Source organism: Castor canadensis, chromosome 5 (assembly GCF_047511655.1).
Source record: "Castor canadensis chromosome 5, mCasCan1.hap1v2, whole genome shotgun sequence".
In the NCBI taxonomy this organism is placed as follows: domain Eukaryota; kingdom Metazoa; phylum Chordata; class Mammalia; order Rodentia; family Castoridae; genus Castor; species Castor canadensis.
Window position 1 is genome coordinate 30,894,831 of NC_133390.1, and position 18,641 is coordinate 30,913,471.

At 32.7% G+C, this 18,641-nt stretch overlaps 1 protein-coding gene across 24 annotated transcripts in view; it reads left to right on the forward strand.

Moving 5' to 3' along the window:
* The window catches only part of Robo2 (roundabout guidance receptor 2), a 1,713,446-nt gene extending 1,696,827 nt beyond the window's left edge, over nucleotides 1-16,619 (forward strand). For 5 of the 24 annotated variants that reach the window (XM_074072902.1, XM_074072901.1, XM_074072897.1 and 2 more), the window contains 4 exons: nucleotides 1,945-2,118; nucleotides 8,647-8,919; nucleotides 10,712-10,912; nucleotides 12,308-16,606. In XM_074072902.1, the coding sequence (XP_073929003.1) occupies nucleotides 1,945-2,118; nucleotides 8,647-8,919; nucleotides 10,712-10,912; nucleotides 12,308-12,309 (650 nt within the window). In that variant the 3' untranslated portion in view covers nucleotides 12,310-16,606. Of the gene's footprint in view, nucleotides 1-1,944; nucleotides 2,119-8,646; nucleotides 8,920-10,711; nucleotides 10,913-12,307 lie in introns of all 24 variants that reach the window. The other 19 variants (XM_074072915.1, XM_074072920.1, XM_074072921.1 and 16 more) reach the window with 15 other exon arrangements.
* Nucleotides 16,620-18,641: the final 2,022 nt, after the last annotated feature.

Genomic DNA, 18,641 nt, shown 5'->3' on the forward strand with positions numbered 1-18,641 from the left:
GTCTGCTGTTTGATTGGGATATGCCTCTTTTTTCATACTATAACAAAGCTGCAGCTAAGATTGCTCTTAAATTTCCAATAACCCACACTTTGCAAAATCCTCACATAAATAATAATGAACCTGGTGATTAAAATTATTTAGTTTTCATCTGCATTACTTTCCTTTGTCCCATTGCTTTCTGCAAATGCATTTTCTGGAAAGTCTTCCTCAGTATGGGGTGAGTGGTCTAAGGCTGCAGGTCTAACAGTTCAAATGGCTGGTGGTCTCATTAATTGTTTGGCCTGCAATAATTTATTATTTGTTTTAAAGGATGCTAATTAAAGGTACACCTACTGCATTTGCAAGTTAAATACAATGGTGACTATATGTCTGTTGCTCCCTTGACTAATTTAATTTTGCTCACTCTGAGTAATAAATAATAATATAATGGGTCAATTATGTAATTTTTCATGGGATTCTCATTCCACAAAAAAGAAGTGAAGAATTAACTATAATAATATATCAGTAATTTGTAATTGTTTTGCTAAAAAAAAAACTTTGTCATGCATGCCCTTATATTTGTATGTGAACTTCTTAAATGCACATATAGGAAGGTAATATACAAATTAAACTGAGCTATCTTACAGAAATATGAAGTGCATTTAACATTTTTAATGGTGTTCAAATAATAAGAAAAGTAATTTTGACACTTTGCTAAACTCTCAGGTTATAAAAATGAGTTTTGGATCTTGTCTTTAAATTATGCCATCAGTATTTCTTTTGAGCATGCATTAGGTATCTTAAAGCAACATAAAAAGATTTCTCAAGCATTGCAGAGGTTTATTTTCATATAGCATCCAAGCTAAAGTATATTGTAATATAACTGTTATTTGAATTTTCTTGCTTTATAAAGCATAAGTCAGAAACTTTATGTTGCCTGAGTGCTTTTTGTGGCATTAGCTGTAAACAGAGCAGTTGGAAAGTGCAAGAAAACTAATAAATTAGAAGTGCATTTCTTGCATGTATGCTAATAGCTAATAAAGCATTAAGCAATATCATATCACATTGGCTTAGGAAAATGTAACTACATGGGATAATTTTGTATGAAATGAAAATATGTACAAGAGAATAAATTCATGTACATAAACCTAGCCTGTCTTGCCATAATAAGCACAGTGCTAAAATAATAAGTTGCTGAAAATTTATTAGCTATCCTTTGCCCAGAATAAATTCCCCACATATGTTTTAAACCACAAAAAAGGAAATAGCACATTTCATTTTCAGTGAGAATTTAGAGTCTGTTCAGATACAATAATATTGATCAGAAAATACCTAGTGCATTTTGAATTTTCCAGGTGATTTTAACCTTCTATCCTCTACATTGATGTTATTAAGTTTCTGCTAAAAGAGGCAGAGTTCCTTATATATGAAAATTAAGTGGCAAGGTCAATTTAATATATGTATCTGAACAGATGTTTCATTTAAGATTTCAAATGTAATTACTATAAGGCATTCTTTCTGTGCTTACAGTGTCTAAATTCCATAGGTGAAAGTTGACTAAACAAATAAAACAATACACAACTCATTTCAAAAATAATCTCTTTCAATTCGAGAAGTAATTCCTTCATTAATTTGTATATATCTGTGATAGTATAACTAAGATTGTCAAAATTACATCAAAATATAATCAAGCAATATTGAGCTTTTGGTGGTTGGACTTGTTTTATGTTCATATGTTTAAAATAGTTTTGATAAGTGGGATGTTCTTAGTTTATCAAAAATGGGACAAAAAATATGGAACAGGACATATTTTTATGTGAAAATGACCAATAGTTTGCATCCTGAAATATCATCTTTAGGTAGATTCACAGATTAGTCTTAGTAAGAGCAGAAAGATAAGACGAGACAGTATCAGTGTATTATAATGTTATTCTCTATACCTCGTTCCCTCTGTTTTCTTCTTAGGAAAAGCCTTTACCTCTTCCCAAAGGCCTCGACCCACCAGCCCATTTTCTACTGACAGCAACACCAGTGCAGCCCTGAATCAAAGTCAGAGGCCTAGGCCCACCAAAAAACACAAGGGAGGGCGGATGGACCAACAGCAAGCATTGCCTCATCGCAGGGAAGGGATGACAGATGGTAGGTTTTTTTTCTTATTCTTGTCTCTTCACTAAAGAAATGTGCTCTGTGAAGCTATTAACTTAGATTAAAGTAGCTGCAATGGATTAGGTGTTACCTCATTACCTAACCTGGCTATACGGTCTTGGGTCTTGTTTAAATAGAGCACCCTCTTTTTCAATAATCAGGACTTACTTTCATATTATCAAGCTTCAAGAAAGGTCTGACATCTTACTTTTCAAATTTGATTTTTCTGACCTGGCATTTTCCATTAATGTTTTCAGCAAATATTCCCCTTTGAGATTAGGAAGGAAAACATAAGTTGCATGTTCACTTGTCATAGTATTAGACCATTTTGATATTAAAATACAATCTCTTAGAAGACATTTCACTCTTGGAAAAGACCTTGAGATGGTTTAGTAAAATTTTAGTTTCACAAATTTCATAGCTAAAAACCTGATATAGGTCATGTAATTAAAAAAGCGTCTTAGTCTTTTTGGGTTGCCATAACAAATTATTATAACCTTATAAACAGTAGAAAGCATATAACAACAGAATTTTTTTCTCACAGTTCTAGCATCTAGAAACCTGAGATTTAGTGTCTTGTGAAAGCCTTCTATCTGGCTGTAGAAGGTGTCCCCTCATTGTGTCCTCACTCGATAGAAGGGATCCCTCTCTAGGATGTGTTTTATAAGGGTGCTAATCTGTCTTCATGACCTGTTCATCTCCCAAAAGCCTAAACTCACAATACCATCACATTGAGGATGAAGATTTATTTCAATATGTGAATTTTAGGAGCATAATCATTAGGAACACAGGAAGAAGGCTCAGTAATTTTTTTGTTGTTGTTAAAATTCAGATAGTAAATGTTTTTAGGTTGGGGGAGTATATGGTCTCTCAATCCTTTTATTTATACATAGCATCCAATCTTTAAGTATTTACTTAAACATTGCCAGTTTCCAGACACAATATTACTGGAAGATGTACATATTCAATAATGAGTATTTCATTAGCTCTACAGAGCATGGTCTATTTCTGATATTGCAACTTAAATTCTTCTATCTCTTAGTGAATGAATATAATCTTTATTCTGAAGTTTTTTTCTAAGGCTGCATAACAACATATTTGAATTGCACACTATAACGTGAGATCCAAAGATCTTCTACCTTCTCAGCACTGTCTCCTGGAAGCATACAAATGTTATCTGGAGATGGTTTTCTTGAATAACAAAATAATGAAACTAGATAAGATGAATGTTAGGACTGTTTAGGGAAATTTTATAAAATTCCCTGGAGATTCTGATTTAATTTTTCTGAGGTGAAACACTGTTATGGGAATTTTGGAAGTTCCATTGGTGAATCCAATGTATATCCAGCTGAGAGAAGCTATGATCTACTTCTTAACACTCAGACTCACAAGTATGAAGGTATGGGACAGAATGAAGCTTAATTAGAAAAACAACAAAGCTTTTATTTTTTTGTAGGGAGAGGTACTCACTCTCTGGTAGCCATTTTTGGGCTTTCTTTTATCATCTTGCAATGCTAAGTAGACTTAAAAAGCCAAATATACTTGTTCTAAAAGATGTCCAGTTATTTATCTTTCCTTCTTTGTTTTTATTGGGGAATGTTTCTATGGAATCTGAAGGTCAAGGGTACAATTGAGTTTTTGATTTTCTACAAATAGATATCCTATGGCAAACAAAAATGCTTACCTTTCTTCCTCAGATATACTGAAGATTAGTTGAGCACATAAAGCAGCTTGTAGCAGCTTGATCTTATTCTCTAAGTAAGGGGGAATGCTCTCACTGACATAGTAGTAGTAAATATAAAAATGAATAAGTAGTTATTACTGATGTAAATACTGTGGCAAGAGAAAAATTTTAGGCTATGTATTTTCTTTGGTTTTCCAGAAATTTTTGAAGGCCATATATAACATAAGTGGATGATTTAAAACCTAAATCAACAAAATAGAGTACTCTCTTACTTTCTATAATATTTTTCTCATAAATGTTTTTAGTATGTCCACATAAAGTTTAAAGAATGATCAATACATTTCTTATCTTACTAAGAATCAAATAGGTTCCTGGAAGTACTGGGGTTTGAACTCAGGGCCTACATGGCATTTATATAATATGAATTCAAATGTCAGGAATACTCTTGTAACGCCTTTATGTAAAATTAAACTGTTCATTTTGGGAAGGTTGTTACTCTATAGCATTCACTATTTAAACACGATGCACTAAAACTTTTTCATTATGGATTTTACAATAGTGTTTTATGATTGTATTAATTAAGGTAATTATTACTAGCTGCTTTAGCAAGCAACCTCTAACCTTCACTGTCTTAACACAGTAAAAATTTCTTTGTCACTGGCACAGTGATCTGTCAAAGTCCTATGGCTCTCCTCTAAGCAATAATGCAAGGATTTAGGAGTCTTCAATTTTTTAATATGGTTATTTTCTTTTTTAAATTTTTTTTTATTATTCATTTATTCACATGTGCATACATTATTTCAATATTGGACATTTTTGGTTTCTGAGTGATGAAAAGACAGATCGTGGTTGGTTATTGGGAGGTACTAATAGCAAATGGCACTTCTCATTATCATTGGTGAGTATCAGTCTCATAGCATCAAACTAACTTCTGAGATGGGGAAATAACCTTCCCTGTGTCCAGCCATAAACAATGGCAATAGTAGAAAAAATATCAGTCTCTGTCCCAAAGACTGCACAAAAAAACCACAAACATTTAAGGAAATTCTTTTTTTCTCTTTTGTAAAGTCTCTCTTAATAGACATTGCTGAATGCAAATCTTGTATCCATTTGCAATATAATTTATAATATCCTTTGAAACCAATACACCAACCACTGCTGAACAAAAAGGACAGATCCCAAGCACAGTGATGCAGGCTTGTCATATCAGCTGCTTGGGAGGTGGAGACAGGAGGTTGGAGGTACAAGGCCATCCCAGGCTAAAAGGTTAGTAAGACTCTACCTCAACCCAAAATACCACATGCAGTGGTGCATGACTGTAATCCCATCTATGTGGGAGGTAGAGGTAGAAGGATCTTGGTCTGAGGCCAGCCCTGAACAAAAAACATGAATGTATATGAAAAATAGAGTAAAGCAAAAAGGATTCAAGTGTTAGAGTACTTGACTTGCAAGCATAATGCCCTGAATTCCAACCCCAGAATCACAAAAAAAGTAAATAAATAAAAAATAAAAAAATAAAAATAAAGGTAGGAGTGGCATACTCTTAAGTTTTAAACCTAGACCACCTCCTTCTAGCCAGTTCTCTCTTTCCTATAGTTTTTAATGCCCTGTTCAGAGAAGAGGCTTTTCCCCAGTTCTGCCACATAACACCTCCAGTTTTGAGCAAACTTATCTAATCATTAATATCATCATTCAAATATTTCTTAAGTATTTATTTTATGACAGGTAATAGGAGCCAAATAGACAAAATTGTTTGGTCTCCTGGAACTTACATTCCAGTGGGGAAAGAGAGATGAAGATCAATAAAAACACATAAGTAAAAATGTAAAGTGTATCAGATGGTGATCACTGACATGGAAAAAAAAACAAAAAGGAAGGAAGTTGAAAAGTATACGACTATATTTTTAACTAGAGCTTTTAGGGAAACCTTTACCAATAAGGTGCCTTTTGAGAAAAGACTGGAAGAATATAAGCAAAAGACCAATATTAAAGGAGTGGCCATTCTAGGAAATGAGGACAGCAAGTAAAATTCTGTGGCTTATTTGATTTTAAAAAAAAAAGAAAAAAAGGAAGGGGAGCAGTGTGACTGGAACAGACAGAGCAACAAATTTGCATATGATGTCAGATAAGTGAACAAGAGCCAAACTTGTAAGGCATTTGAGCTACTGTAAAAGCATCAACTTTTATAGAATTTTGAATAGGAAACTCCTGGATGTGTGTGTGTGTGTGTGTGTGTGTGTGTGTGTGTGTGTAAGGCAGGAGTGGCATACTCTTATTGTCTTATTATAAAAAGCTCACTCTAGCTGTTAATGTTACAATATACTAAATAGAGCAAAGGTGTAAAAATGGAGATCAAGTTGGAGATTGTAGAAGCAACACAGGGAATAGATGATAGTGGTTCATACAAAGGCGGAATTAGTGAAAGCAATGAAAAGATGGATTCTGCCCCAGTGAGGTGGCTCAGTCCAATCCCAGCTACTTGAAATTAATATAAAGTGTAAAGCAAGGAAGCCAAAGGTTACTTCACAGTTTGGGTGAACTTGTAGCAGGGATTTGCCACTATGTGAGAGGAGGAATACTGCACAAGTATATTTTGTATAAGATGACCCAGCACTTACTTTTGAAGTGTGAAAAATTTGAGAAGCTTTCTTTGTAAATATCTCAGCAGAAGTGTGCCGTGTGTATTTTGTTATATGAGTCTGGAGTTCTTGTATAAAGAGATCTGTGCTGGAAATGCTTAATTTCTTTGTATGCCTATTATCTTACCTAAAATGTTGAGGACCATATTGTCATCTCTCTCATTGGACTATTTTTGCCTAACAGTAGGTAACCCTCGGTAAGCTAGTAAGATACTTTTTAGTGAATTGACTCACTTGAAATGAATCAACATAGAATTGAATAATAAATTTAAGTAAATATATTTGATTATATACTTTTATTTTTTCCACAATCATTTATAATTCTATCTCTCTTTCAAATTTGTTTATTTCAACTTGCATGCAAGGTCTGTTCATCTTAGAAGATAAACTCTCTAAGGCTATTATTTAATTATGAAGCTATGTAATTTCAGGTTAAATTAAATAGACATCAGAATTTTAGATAGCATAAGCAGATGCCATTTGGACCATTTTAGAAATTAAGCTGCCCTGATGGAGAATAAAAATCAATGACAAGATATGTTATTTTGGAAGCAAATACAATAATTCCTCCTCACTGCAGTCCAAGTCCAATAACTCAAATGAAATAATTAATTTGCATTTATAATAATGCACAGTGAAGGAAGTCAGTATTGAATACAAAGGAAACACCAAACTTATTTGATTATCTAACAAACAGATATCTCATTATTGTATTAGCTCTCATTTTGGAAGAAATGTTTCAAACGCAACTTTATTCTCCCAGAGACCCTGTTCTCTTCAATAATTAGTAATTCATGGTCTAACAGGAAGACATATCTAAGAACTGGGAACACTGCTCCCAAAGCAGAAGTTCAAGAAGCCAGTACTAACTGTTCAATGGATGAGACTATCATTTTGCTCACAAGACAAAATGTACAGCTTAGAAGAATGTTCCTTAAAACGAGAAGCTTTGCCTTTCTTTAAAGAAACTATCTTTTGTATACAAGAATTTTGCACTTTTCTCTTTTAAAATTTCACATACACATTATTATTAGAAACAAGAACACATTTACAAAAATGTCATGAGAAATAATTGCCTATATTGAATACAATATTCTCTATTAATGAAGTAAATATATACTATACATGATATTTGGATTTTATGAATTAGTAATATAATCATAAATATAATTGCCTATTCTAAGGATGAAAAAGGAAATTTTCAGTTACATGAAGTTAGAAGAAATTGATAATAACTATGTTTAACAAAGATATTAAATCTTTAACAAAGTAACTTCAGAACTCATGTAATACTTAAAGGTGTAAGAAGGAAATATGATTTCATAATTGAAAGTATTCAAAACATAAAGGTGACGAAATGAACAGCTAAGCAAGGAAAAAGGAAAAGTTAGCTGATATTTAAACTTAATTTTTTTCATTTCTGATATTTAATTCAACAAATTTTTCTGAGAAAATTTATCTATTCCATTACATCTCAGCTTTTCATGGGATATTCTGTACCACCATAAAGCATATCCAATCTGTACTCTGAGCATTGGTTATTACTTATTAAAATTAATACATTGGAAGATTATAATTTATTAGTTGTAACTCATTAGCTAACTCATGAAACGAATAGTCAGAATTAGTTGTCAGGCAAAATGTTAATTGCATTTAATAAATGCTAGCTTAACCCTTTGACTGTTACTAACTGTGCCACATTCATGGGTAAAGGCGATCATATGTTACATTTGATACAGCACACAGTTCTTAATTTCCCAGGGGTGATATTTCTTGTGGAGACTGGCAGGAGAGCTTTTGTTCTTCTCAGAGACTTTTACTAGCACAGCTGCTTGAATTTCTAGTGATCTTACTTTTTATCATGATATTTCTTCATTGAAGAAGAGAGATTAAACAATAGTTGAATTTAACCTTGAATGTTAGCCATGCTGTACAATTGAGAACACTTCCTATGTTTAGCAGTTGGATAAAACCAGTCAATTTTATTTTAATGATGCTGTGGCAAGAAGACAACAGAGAATTCAATAATAAGCATTTTGGATATCAATGATTAACTTTTTTTTCACAAAGTTCTTTTGAATGGCTAATACTTGTAAGAGGGCAAGGGTTTTTGGTTTTTATTTATTTTTCAACTTGAACTAAAGCCTGTATTTTTTCATTAATTTTTAGTACATTCTAAACATTATTCAAAATTTTTAGATCTTCCACCCCCACCAGATCCCCCACCAGGTCAGGGTTTAAGGCAGCATATAGGCCTGAGCCAGCATGCTGGTAACGTGGAAAACTCAACAGAGAAAAAAGGAAGCTCTCTAGAGAGACAACAAGCATCCAACTTAGAAGACACAAAGAGCTCACTGGATTGTCCAGCTAAAACCTCTCTAGAGTGGCAGCGACAAACCCAGGAATGGATAAACTCCACAGAACGCCAAGAAGATACATGGAAAGCCCCACACAAACAAGGTGTTGGATCAGGTGTGTTCTGCACAGTCCCCAAAAAAGTGTGGACTTTTACCATTTTTTTTTCTACTAGGTATTTTAGAAATGGCAATTATTTAAGGGCATCTGGAAGACATTTGCCTTATACCAGTAATTGAAGTTGAAATTCCTTAACAGAGCTCTCCAACACATCTTAAGTGTGATTCAGATGGGGATTTTTCCTCAAGTTAGCCTTTCCTTGATGTCTTCTAGACCCAAGCTTCATTTATAGTGGTCAAGAGGCAATTTGATTTTTTACCTTTTAATGTTTATATTGAGAACTTTTAAGCCATTAGATTTCTTTTTTTGTGTGTGTCAGTTTAATCTCTGCCTTCTGCCAATTTATTCATTTTGGCCGAAGTAACCAGTCATTGGAAAGGAGAACTCATTTTAGACAAATAGGTGAATTAATTCAAATTATCAAGTTGAAAGTAAATGCCCAATCACAGAGCTCCTAGGTTAAGAAACAGTTGAACTGTTTCTTGGATTTTGAACTGGGCTTGGATTTTCTCCAACTGATTAAATGTAACTGATTATTAACAGTTGGGTGGGAAATGCTTTTATTTAGGAATCAGGCTTCCTGAAAATGTCACAATATAATTTCACAGTTTCTGGTTGGATATTATTGGTGGAGACTGGAGCCTGTCAAGAAATGTATTTTTGGAACATCTCACAGTATTATTTACTGAGAATTGAAACATATATACACATACACGCAACTTTTAAAAAGAAATAACTTCCTTATTCATTCATTCATTTGGGCTCAGTCTTGTCTAGATACGTCCTCTCTCCGTGCATTTTTCCATAATTGCATTTTATCACAACATGATGCTAAAGTTTTTGGAAAATTTAATGTGTGCAGGGACTAGAGGATGACAATTTCAGTATCTATAATTAGTGAACATTAAGGAAGGTTATATAATTCAAACTGTAAAAGAATATTAGGTAAACCCCGTCATTAAAGACCAGTTGAGGAGAGAAACAGCAAATATAGTCAGCATTTTTTAATCATCTATTCTCTTAATAATGACTTATACCTGAAAACAACATGGGGGGGTTGGAGAGGGACAGGAGATAGGGAGAGACTAAAAGAGAGAGAGAGGGAGGAGGGAAGGTAAAGAGAGGAAGAGAGAGTGTGAAAGAGAGAAGGAGCAAAAGAAGGAAGGAAGGAAGGCCGCTCTAAATTTTATTTAAATTTTTGTGATATATATCATGAGTTATTTGTGGAGAGGCATTATATAAAGATTAGTAACACATTTATTAAAATTTGTTTCTATTTTTCTTTTAATGAGATTCACAACATTTCAAATAATGTATTTCTGTCTCAAGAAGCAACAGAAATTTAAGAAACTTATTTAATTAACTGGAATATAGTTCTCTAAATTGAAAAAAATGTTGCTGTAATTTAAAGCAAAACCCACATTCTTTCAATCTTAATGGGAAAAATAAATTGGAGTCATTAAACTCTCAGCTATGCTTTTTACTAAGAAACTGGTACATTGTATGCTGTTCTCTTTTATAATGGAGTTAAATTTTGCCAATAATATATTGTATATTTATCACAATATCTCTTTTAATTTAATCCTGTTTCAGTTTCTATTGTAGGAAATGTTGCTTGCACATGGAAATTCCTTTAATATCTGGGAGTGATTTAACCTCATAATTTTAATTTAACTAAAGAATAAAATAATAAATGGTCCATTCTGAGCTTAATATTCAAGAGCTAAGTTTGTGTTTTGCCCCCATGTGGTAGGTCAATTTAGTCCTTTATGTTTTTTTTCTTTTTTAGAGGAGACTTTGGTGCCCTACAGTAAGCCCAGTTTCCCCTCTCCAGGTGGCCACAGCTCGTCAGGAACAGCTTCTTCTAAAGGATCCACTGGACCTAGGAAGCCTGAGGTGTTGAGGGGCGGCCACCAGCGCAATGCCAGTGACCTTCTTGACATAGGATATATGGGCTCAAACAGTCAAGGACAGTTTACAGGTGAATTATGTAAGTGGTATATGTTACTTAAAAGATTATTGATTCAAATAATATTGGGTTAATAACATTACCTTATTAGACATTTCAGAATAATAGAAAGTTTGTTTAGCTGAGAAAAAATCAATTAGCATTTTGTACAAGTTAGGTCTTAACTTAGATGAATGTTGTCTACAGCAGCCAATAACATAAATATTTCATTGATATTTCAAGCTGATTTAGGCTGCATGGAATAGTTTTAGTGAAAGCAATTACTCTATATTAATCTTAGATTATATATAATCCATTTGGTACTTTTCTTGCTCTTTTTAACTGAGCATGATAAAGACAGAGAAACATATTGGCCTCTTGCTAGTTAGTTTATTTATTTGAGCTGCTGGAGATTAAACGCAGGGTCTTACACAGGTTAGGCAGGTACTTTACCACTCAGCTACATCCCTTCCTTTCTTGGTAGCTTTAAAGAAACTCATTGGGAATTCCTCCTGCTCCAGTTTCTCTTCATTTATTTAGTATTAAAATTTATGGAATCATCCTTGAGAGGTTTTTCTTTGATTTTAATTGATTTGTAATATTTTGTTTGCAAGTTATGTCATCTGCTTGTAATCCTCCTATACTAACATACCTTATAAATAAATTTATCTTTTTGAGTAAAAGACTTGGCATTAGTAGTTAGTATAACTAATAAACATAAAATACTAAGTAGTAGAGAAACAGGAATGTTGCAGCATGTCAGAATAATAAAAAAAAGAACATTGAGCTTTTGTTTCAAAAACTCATTGAACTTTAATTTCATCAGGAATTTTACCAATTCCCCTATTCCATACCTAATATTTGCAAATGCTTTTAATCTACTCTAAGAGCACTGGTAAGAGAGCAGCTACAAGTCTAATATTCTCAACCACTTAGCTGATTATATGGATTGAGATAGTAAACTACTTTCCCAATCTACTTTGGCATGTGAAAAATAGGATTGCTTTTATGCTCACATCACAGATTGAGGGATTTCACGAAATGAAGAAAAGAGAAATTATTTTCAAAACTGTAAAATTCATTAAGAATTTGAATTGGCTATTACTAATCTGCTTATTATTGAGATTTGTTTATAATTTTCAATTTGACTCACAGCTGCTTGGATTTTTCTCTAATTATTGTTTTGAAATATTTGTAGACTCACAAGGAGTGCAAGAAATACCTCTACCTAGATTACCAGTTCAACAGTGTTTCTCTTTATTTCCCTGTTCATCTTCTTCACGTAAAACTTCTTAAATTCACAAACTCACAAAATACCTGATAACCTTATCTTCATTGTTTATCTGCTTGCTTTGATTTTAGTTATGTTAGTCAGGATAAAATATTCAGTGTAAATGTAAGCTTCATTTCTGATTTTTGCTTTTTATCTCTTTTTAGAGTAACTGAGAGGAGACATTCAAAGCTGCTCTGAAGGACCATCAGGTCCAAACTCATGGAAGTGGTGACACTAAACAGTGCAATGAACAATTTCTTTTATTTATGTACTATTAAAAGAACTGTAAATGCAATGTAAAGACACACAGCCACACATATCCCACAGATATTTTACTTGTGTTCTCTTACGTACACCACCCACCTTAACTCTTTCTTGTCAGGAGTATATAAAAAAGAAAGAAAACAAAACTCACCCTCCAGGAAGAAAAGGATTTTCCTCTGTATATAATTTCTTTTGTGCATTGCTATGCAAGCTCACTCTTTTTAGCTCTGTTCATATTATTGTCTGTTCTTATTGGTCTGTTGTACTATATGTGAATTAATAGGCTGTGGTGCCATATATTAACTTTTAATTGTGTAACTTTTATGTTTAAATTTTGCACTGCAATTTTATTTGGTGATAAGCACAAATCTCTACTCCTCATGACATGAAGAAAAGATTGAATGTGAAGGGAGTTTCTGTACTGTAAGCTAGGTTGGATAATGCTGATGTAACTAATCATGTTAGATGGTTTTCAGTTGGGGTGTAGAAATAGGAAGATGCAAAGGAACAAGGGTGTTGGCAAAGTCTTCTTTTAACATCTGGAACTTAGTCAATTTAAAAAGCAGAAAGATTGCTTTTACTATTGACAAAAGCAGGGGTCAAAAGAAGGAAGTTTAAGTCTTTAGACTGAATATGCATTAAAATATGCAGGTAGCAAAGATGTACTAAACTTGCTAAAAATGACAGTCTTATTTAGAATTAACTTTACCTGTCATTGTAATTGACCCATCTGAGAATTACAACAAGCAAAAGGAAATTAAGGTGTTTTACAAGAGCTGTATTTATATTGCAGTTTTTTTAAAACAGCATTTTCTGAATTACCATAATTAGTCTCTCCAACTCATTAAGTTGGAATATAACATGAAGTCCCTAAGGAAACAAACAAAATGAACCCTAGAATATCTAGCAAATAGTTAAAAGAAGCAATTTATTATTAGGACATACTCAGGCTGCTTCCAAATATGAATTCTATTATAAAATCTTGTTTCATCTTCCTAATACATGTACAGTACACACTAGAGGATAGAGCTGCATCACTTAAATTTATGGCTTTTAAAAAATAATGCAGTCTATATACAATTTTGTGTTTCCTTTGATTGAGAAGTGAACTTGATGGCACTGAACATATAGCCAAATTGTAAGTGCTTAAAAAGCAGTGCTTGGAGTATGTTCAGTTCACAGTAAGCAGATTGATTGGAATAAATTTTTTTCTGGTACATTCTCAGAAATTGGCTACCAAGTAAAATCTGTTAGACCCATTTTGAATGAGTAAATTAAAAACAAAAATTAAAAAGGAGAAAAATGCATGTTTATACACTTTTTAAATAAAACCAAATCTTGTAAGTGGACATTAAGTGTCCTGCCTCATTTGTTTCCACGACTTTGAGAACAAGAAGTTCCTGAACATCAGTTATGTTTGGTCAAGATAAATGTGATTTTGAAATGTATGTTAGCTACTGTACATGTATAGTCAGTCAAGTAGAAAATAACCTTCCTGAAATTCCCACTTGTGACATTTTCCCATGTGCTACCTACACAATTTTAAATTCTATTTCTGCCTATATTTTCTAATATTTTTTCATGAGACATTCAGTATCTGGCAGTTTGAAAAATATCCAACATGATGATCAGGACCAGTTTTAAAATAGGGGACCTTTCGAATGACAATTCACACTGCATTTTTGGCTTAGTCACCATTTATATCATGTTGTTATAGCAAAGGGATGATATAATCCATGACTCCATCCTTTCTATTCCCTGAGACTGCAGAAACAAAGGCAAGTTTAGAATGCAAAAGTTCTTTATGGGCCCAACATCTTCTTGAGGTCATGTAGGATCTCAGAGAAAGAATTCTGAACAAACTTTTGAAACCTGTTCTCAACTTTTTACCATCAGTGCCTGAATTTTAATGCAGTTTGGTTTCTTTGGGACAGAGACTGGGAAAGTTGAAAAGATTCTGCAAAAACTTAATACATAATTATTGACAATGAGATGTGAGGACTTAATTTCTTATTTAGGCAGCTCTGCATTTCACCTTCTATTTAAAAGCAAAGTCTTCATGTTACTTAATAACTGAATTTAGTCTAAAATTTTATTTTGTTACATATATTACACATGGCACAGACCCTTAGCACCTGGTATTTGTAGATGATTAATAAACCAAGATTTGGAAAATTTATCTACATGCAGATGACTTGTAGAATAATGTGGGGTATAGCATTACACCTTCTTGATTGTCTTCAGTCCATAAAAATTAACAGATTATATCAATACAGATCGTGTGGTTACCGGATGTTTATTTTAGAAGAGTCCACGTTGCTTGTTAAGTCTGATTTTAAATAAATTGATCATTCAAATCTTGTAACCAACATATATCACCCTCACATAGATAGAAGGCAAGATAAAACACTATGGTTGTATGAATTCTGGAACACTACAAAAAATCAAAAACCTTCATGAACTTGCTATATAAAAGCAGAGTGTCAAGAGAAAAACACAAACCTCTATGAAGGACACCATGGTTATTCATTTTGTAGCTGATTATGTGAATGTGATTGGAAATTTACTGAGCTCACTTCTGCAGGTCTAAACAGGGGCCTGCATAAGCCATCCATAGGAAACCTGGATGGAAGAAAATTAATCTCATCTTGTTCTCATAGGCGATGTTACTGTGCAGACCCAAGCACAGCTTGATTCATAACAAGCAAATTCTCTGTAGGGACAATAACTTTATTAGTGCCCAAACTCAGGTATGCCAGTGTATGCAGTGAAGTCAATCTGGCCTCCTTGAAATCTTTCCCATGCCATTTTTAAACTAAGTGAGGACAGTACAGAGCATGAAAACAATTGACTCCTTCTCAGAATTTGAAGCTAGTTCAAGAGATAATATAGGAAAATCAAGACCAACATGTAAAGTATCACACAACCAAAGGGAAGTAAAATCATTGCAAGTTTACTATCTTTGAATAATAAAACAGACTTACTGTGTTCTATGTCATAGTTTAATGCTCTGGGTGTTTAAATATATTTTAGTGTAATTTTAGTTGAAAGTTTGTATTGCTTTGGTGGAATAACTCCCAATTTTTATTTAATAAATTTATGTAATTGTCCATTGATAGTAAAATAATAACAATACCAATGAGCTCTAAACTGTGGATTACCTCCACTGCAAAGTGATTATGTATCAGTATTAAAGATATGCAGAACCCTAACATTCACTAATGTTAGTTTATTCATATGTTTCTGTATACTGTGTTTACAGAATTACATGACAAAAAAATCAGTGTAAAGCAACATGTCTTTCCACATTATTGTAGAGGTGAAGGTACTTTTATTTGGCTTCTTTATAATGTGTACTTCAAATGAAACAGCATACATTTTTAAGTGACATGCAATTTGGAATTTTTTGATCTCCTTATTTCAAAAACATTAATTGTGACTTTAAAGTGTTGCAAGATGAGGGATTTTGTGGCCGTGGGTAGACTTTTTATACTTTGTTTTATAGATGGATTTTTTTAAAAAGGGTAGTTTGTTTAGGTCACCAAACAGCGTCCAAAGTCTTAATGTGTTTCATTTGATATTGTTAGATAATCAAAGAAATTGGCATAAAATTGATTAATAGTATTGTCAAAGAATTGTGTATTGTGTACTCACTGGGAAAAAATAAAATATATTCACATTTCAAATTTGTAAAAAAGCCATTTATGTAAAACAAATTTGCTTGTAGACAAATCAAAAGTAGACCATTTTGTCACTTTTATAACTCTACATTAATAGTTTAACCAAATGCATAATCTCATTTTCTAATTCAGATATGGATTAAAAAGTGATAATAGGAATTGTATTGATTTACAGCAGTCTGTTAAAGACTTTGGTGACTACTGTAACAAGTATTTAAAATTATACATCCCCACTCTGTGAGCACTCCATTCTAAATCTGTTGCCATTCCCACCATGACTTTTAGGACATAACTAACACAAACATTTCATTAACAACTTATACGTAACAAATTATTCTTTAATGCAACTCAATATAGGAATTGTAAGGCAGTGAATATTTTTAATTGCTTTAGAATTGTTAATTATAAATTTCTGTTAGGTTGTTGGCTGTTAAAAAGCTACCTCAGAGACTAGGTAGAAAAGAAAAAATCTTATTGTTCTTCATAAATATTTCATTGTTTTCTATATAAACTGTAACTATAGGATGTAAGTTCTCTCCAGATATAAAAAGAAATAGTTTCTGTGTTTTTAAAATAATAATCATAGTAATAGTAAAAAGGAACAAAAGAAAAATGTTTAACTATGAAACTTTCATTTAAAAGTATTTAAGTTCCACTTAATTTAGATACATAGTATGAAAATAAGATTCTATAATAGTAATTATAAATAATGTTGCATTAATATAGTTCAGTGGCAAAGCATAATATATGCAGGTCAAAGACAAAATATAGCAGTTACCAGTGAACTAAAGCATAAAGCAATTACAAAACAACCATTGCTTCATGGAATTTGTATTGCAGAAACACCTACACATTACAGAAGTGCAAAAGTATCAGAAAAGTTTATTAAAGTGATACAATATTTTCTCTTAATTATTTTACGTATTAACTAGGGAAAAGATATACTAATATTGCAAGAAACCATTCATACAAAAATAATATTTGATGTCTTTATTTTGTGAAAATATACTTTATTTCCTCTACAGAGGAGAATAGTAGTATTATGCTAAACTTCAATTCATAGCAGCAATGTGAAATAAAACTACACCATGACAGAAAACCAAGTTTTAAAAGTTTAACAGGAGAGGCAAGTACAAAGGCTAGCTTGGAGGGAAAGGACAATACATTGCCTCAAAGGCTCTTTTACTTCAGTGGTCTTAAATTTGGCCTTCAGCCCCATAGACATAGAGATGGAATTTCAAAAATGGGAGTGTAGCAAATCACTTCTGCATTCCAGGGACAGAAGGCAAGACAGTGTATGGCTATGTGTAGCATTTATGGATAACTAGAAAATTGACTGTCTTTGTATCTTCTAGTAAACACATTCCTTTTGCAGCAATGGAACTTCAAGGGACATATACACACAACATATATACATAGTAACTAAAACATTGCTCTAAGACAGGTGAGTATATATTACCAAAATGTTTGATTAGATACTTATATAATGTTATATGTGTATTTTACTTATAGTTTTCAGATGTACATCTCATATCTTAATCAAAGAAAACTGCATTTGGACTTCAAATACAATGACCTTGAGCAAAGGTCACTGTCCATTGCAGGCCATTTTAACTGCCTTAAGACCATAGCATCATAATACTCTTTTCCTAAAGAAAAGTGCCTTGACAGATACGACCTCCAGGCAGTCAAAACATTTTTCTACAATTTTTAGAGACAACATTTTTCAATCATTTGTTTCTGACAAATCTGGTTCTTTTTGTTCACTTATTCACTCCCATTATGAATAAGTATTGAGACACTGTGCTTAAAATGAATATTAATAGTACTGGAAGGAGATATAATCTTTGTCTTCATAAGTAGATTAATATCTTCTGCTAAATATTTTCCTGATTCTAAGAAATGGTTTTATGCTGAAGGTAAACCAATAAATCAAGCTTTTACCTATATCACCAAACAGTAAATCTACATTAGCTTCATTCATATTCCCACTCCTATCATCTTACCCGTGTCCTATTTCTTCCTCAAAATAGTCTATAGGACTTCAATAGGTATTTTAAAAGTGAAAGAAGATAAAGGAGCGAAAGCTCCATGGTGGATTATGTAAAGAGATTTTTAATAATACTTGACTGTTTCACAAATATTTTCAATTCTTATAAAAATCTTTTGTTTGGGGCATTTTTTGAAACTAGTACTATGTGAAACCCACCTTGAAACATGCTCCCTAGGGATCTGCTGTACCTGTACTGCCCCTAGACTCTACATTGTACCCCTAGTGGCAACTCTTGAATGCCATACCTTGCTCTGGTTTGTTAAAACAAATAATAAGTTTAGAAAAAACTCACGCAAATCTCAGGCGTTATGTGAAAATGATGGAAAATATGTGCAGTGAGGAATTAGCTCATTAAGTTATGTTTTAAGAACTTAATTGAGATCAGAGATGTGCACGTTGGCAACAGGTAAAATGGCATCACGATCTTTAGCATTTCCACAATTTCTTGTACTTTGGTAACTCTAGAAATCACTAAACTAAGACTAAATTATGAAAATACTC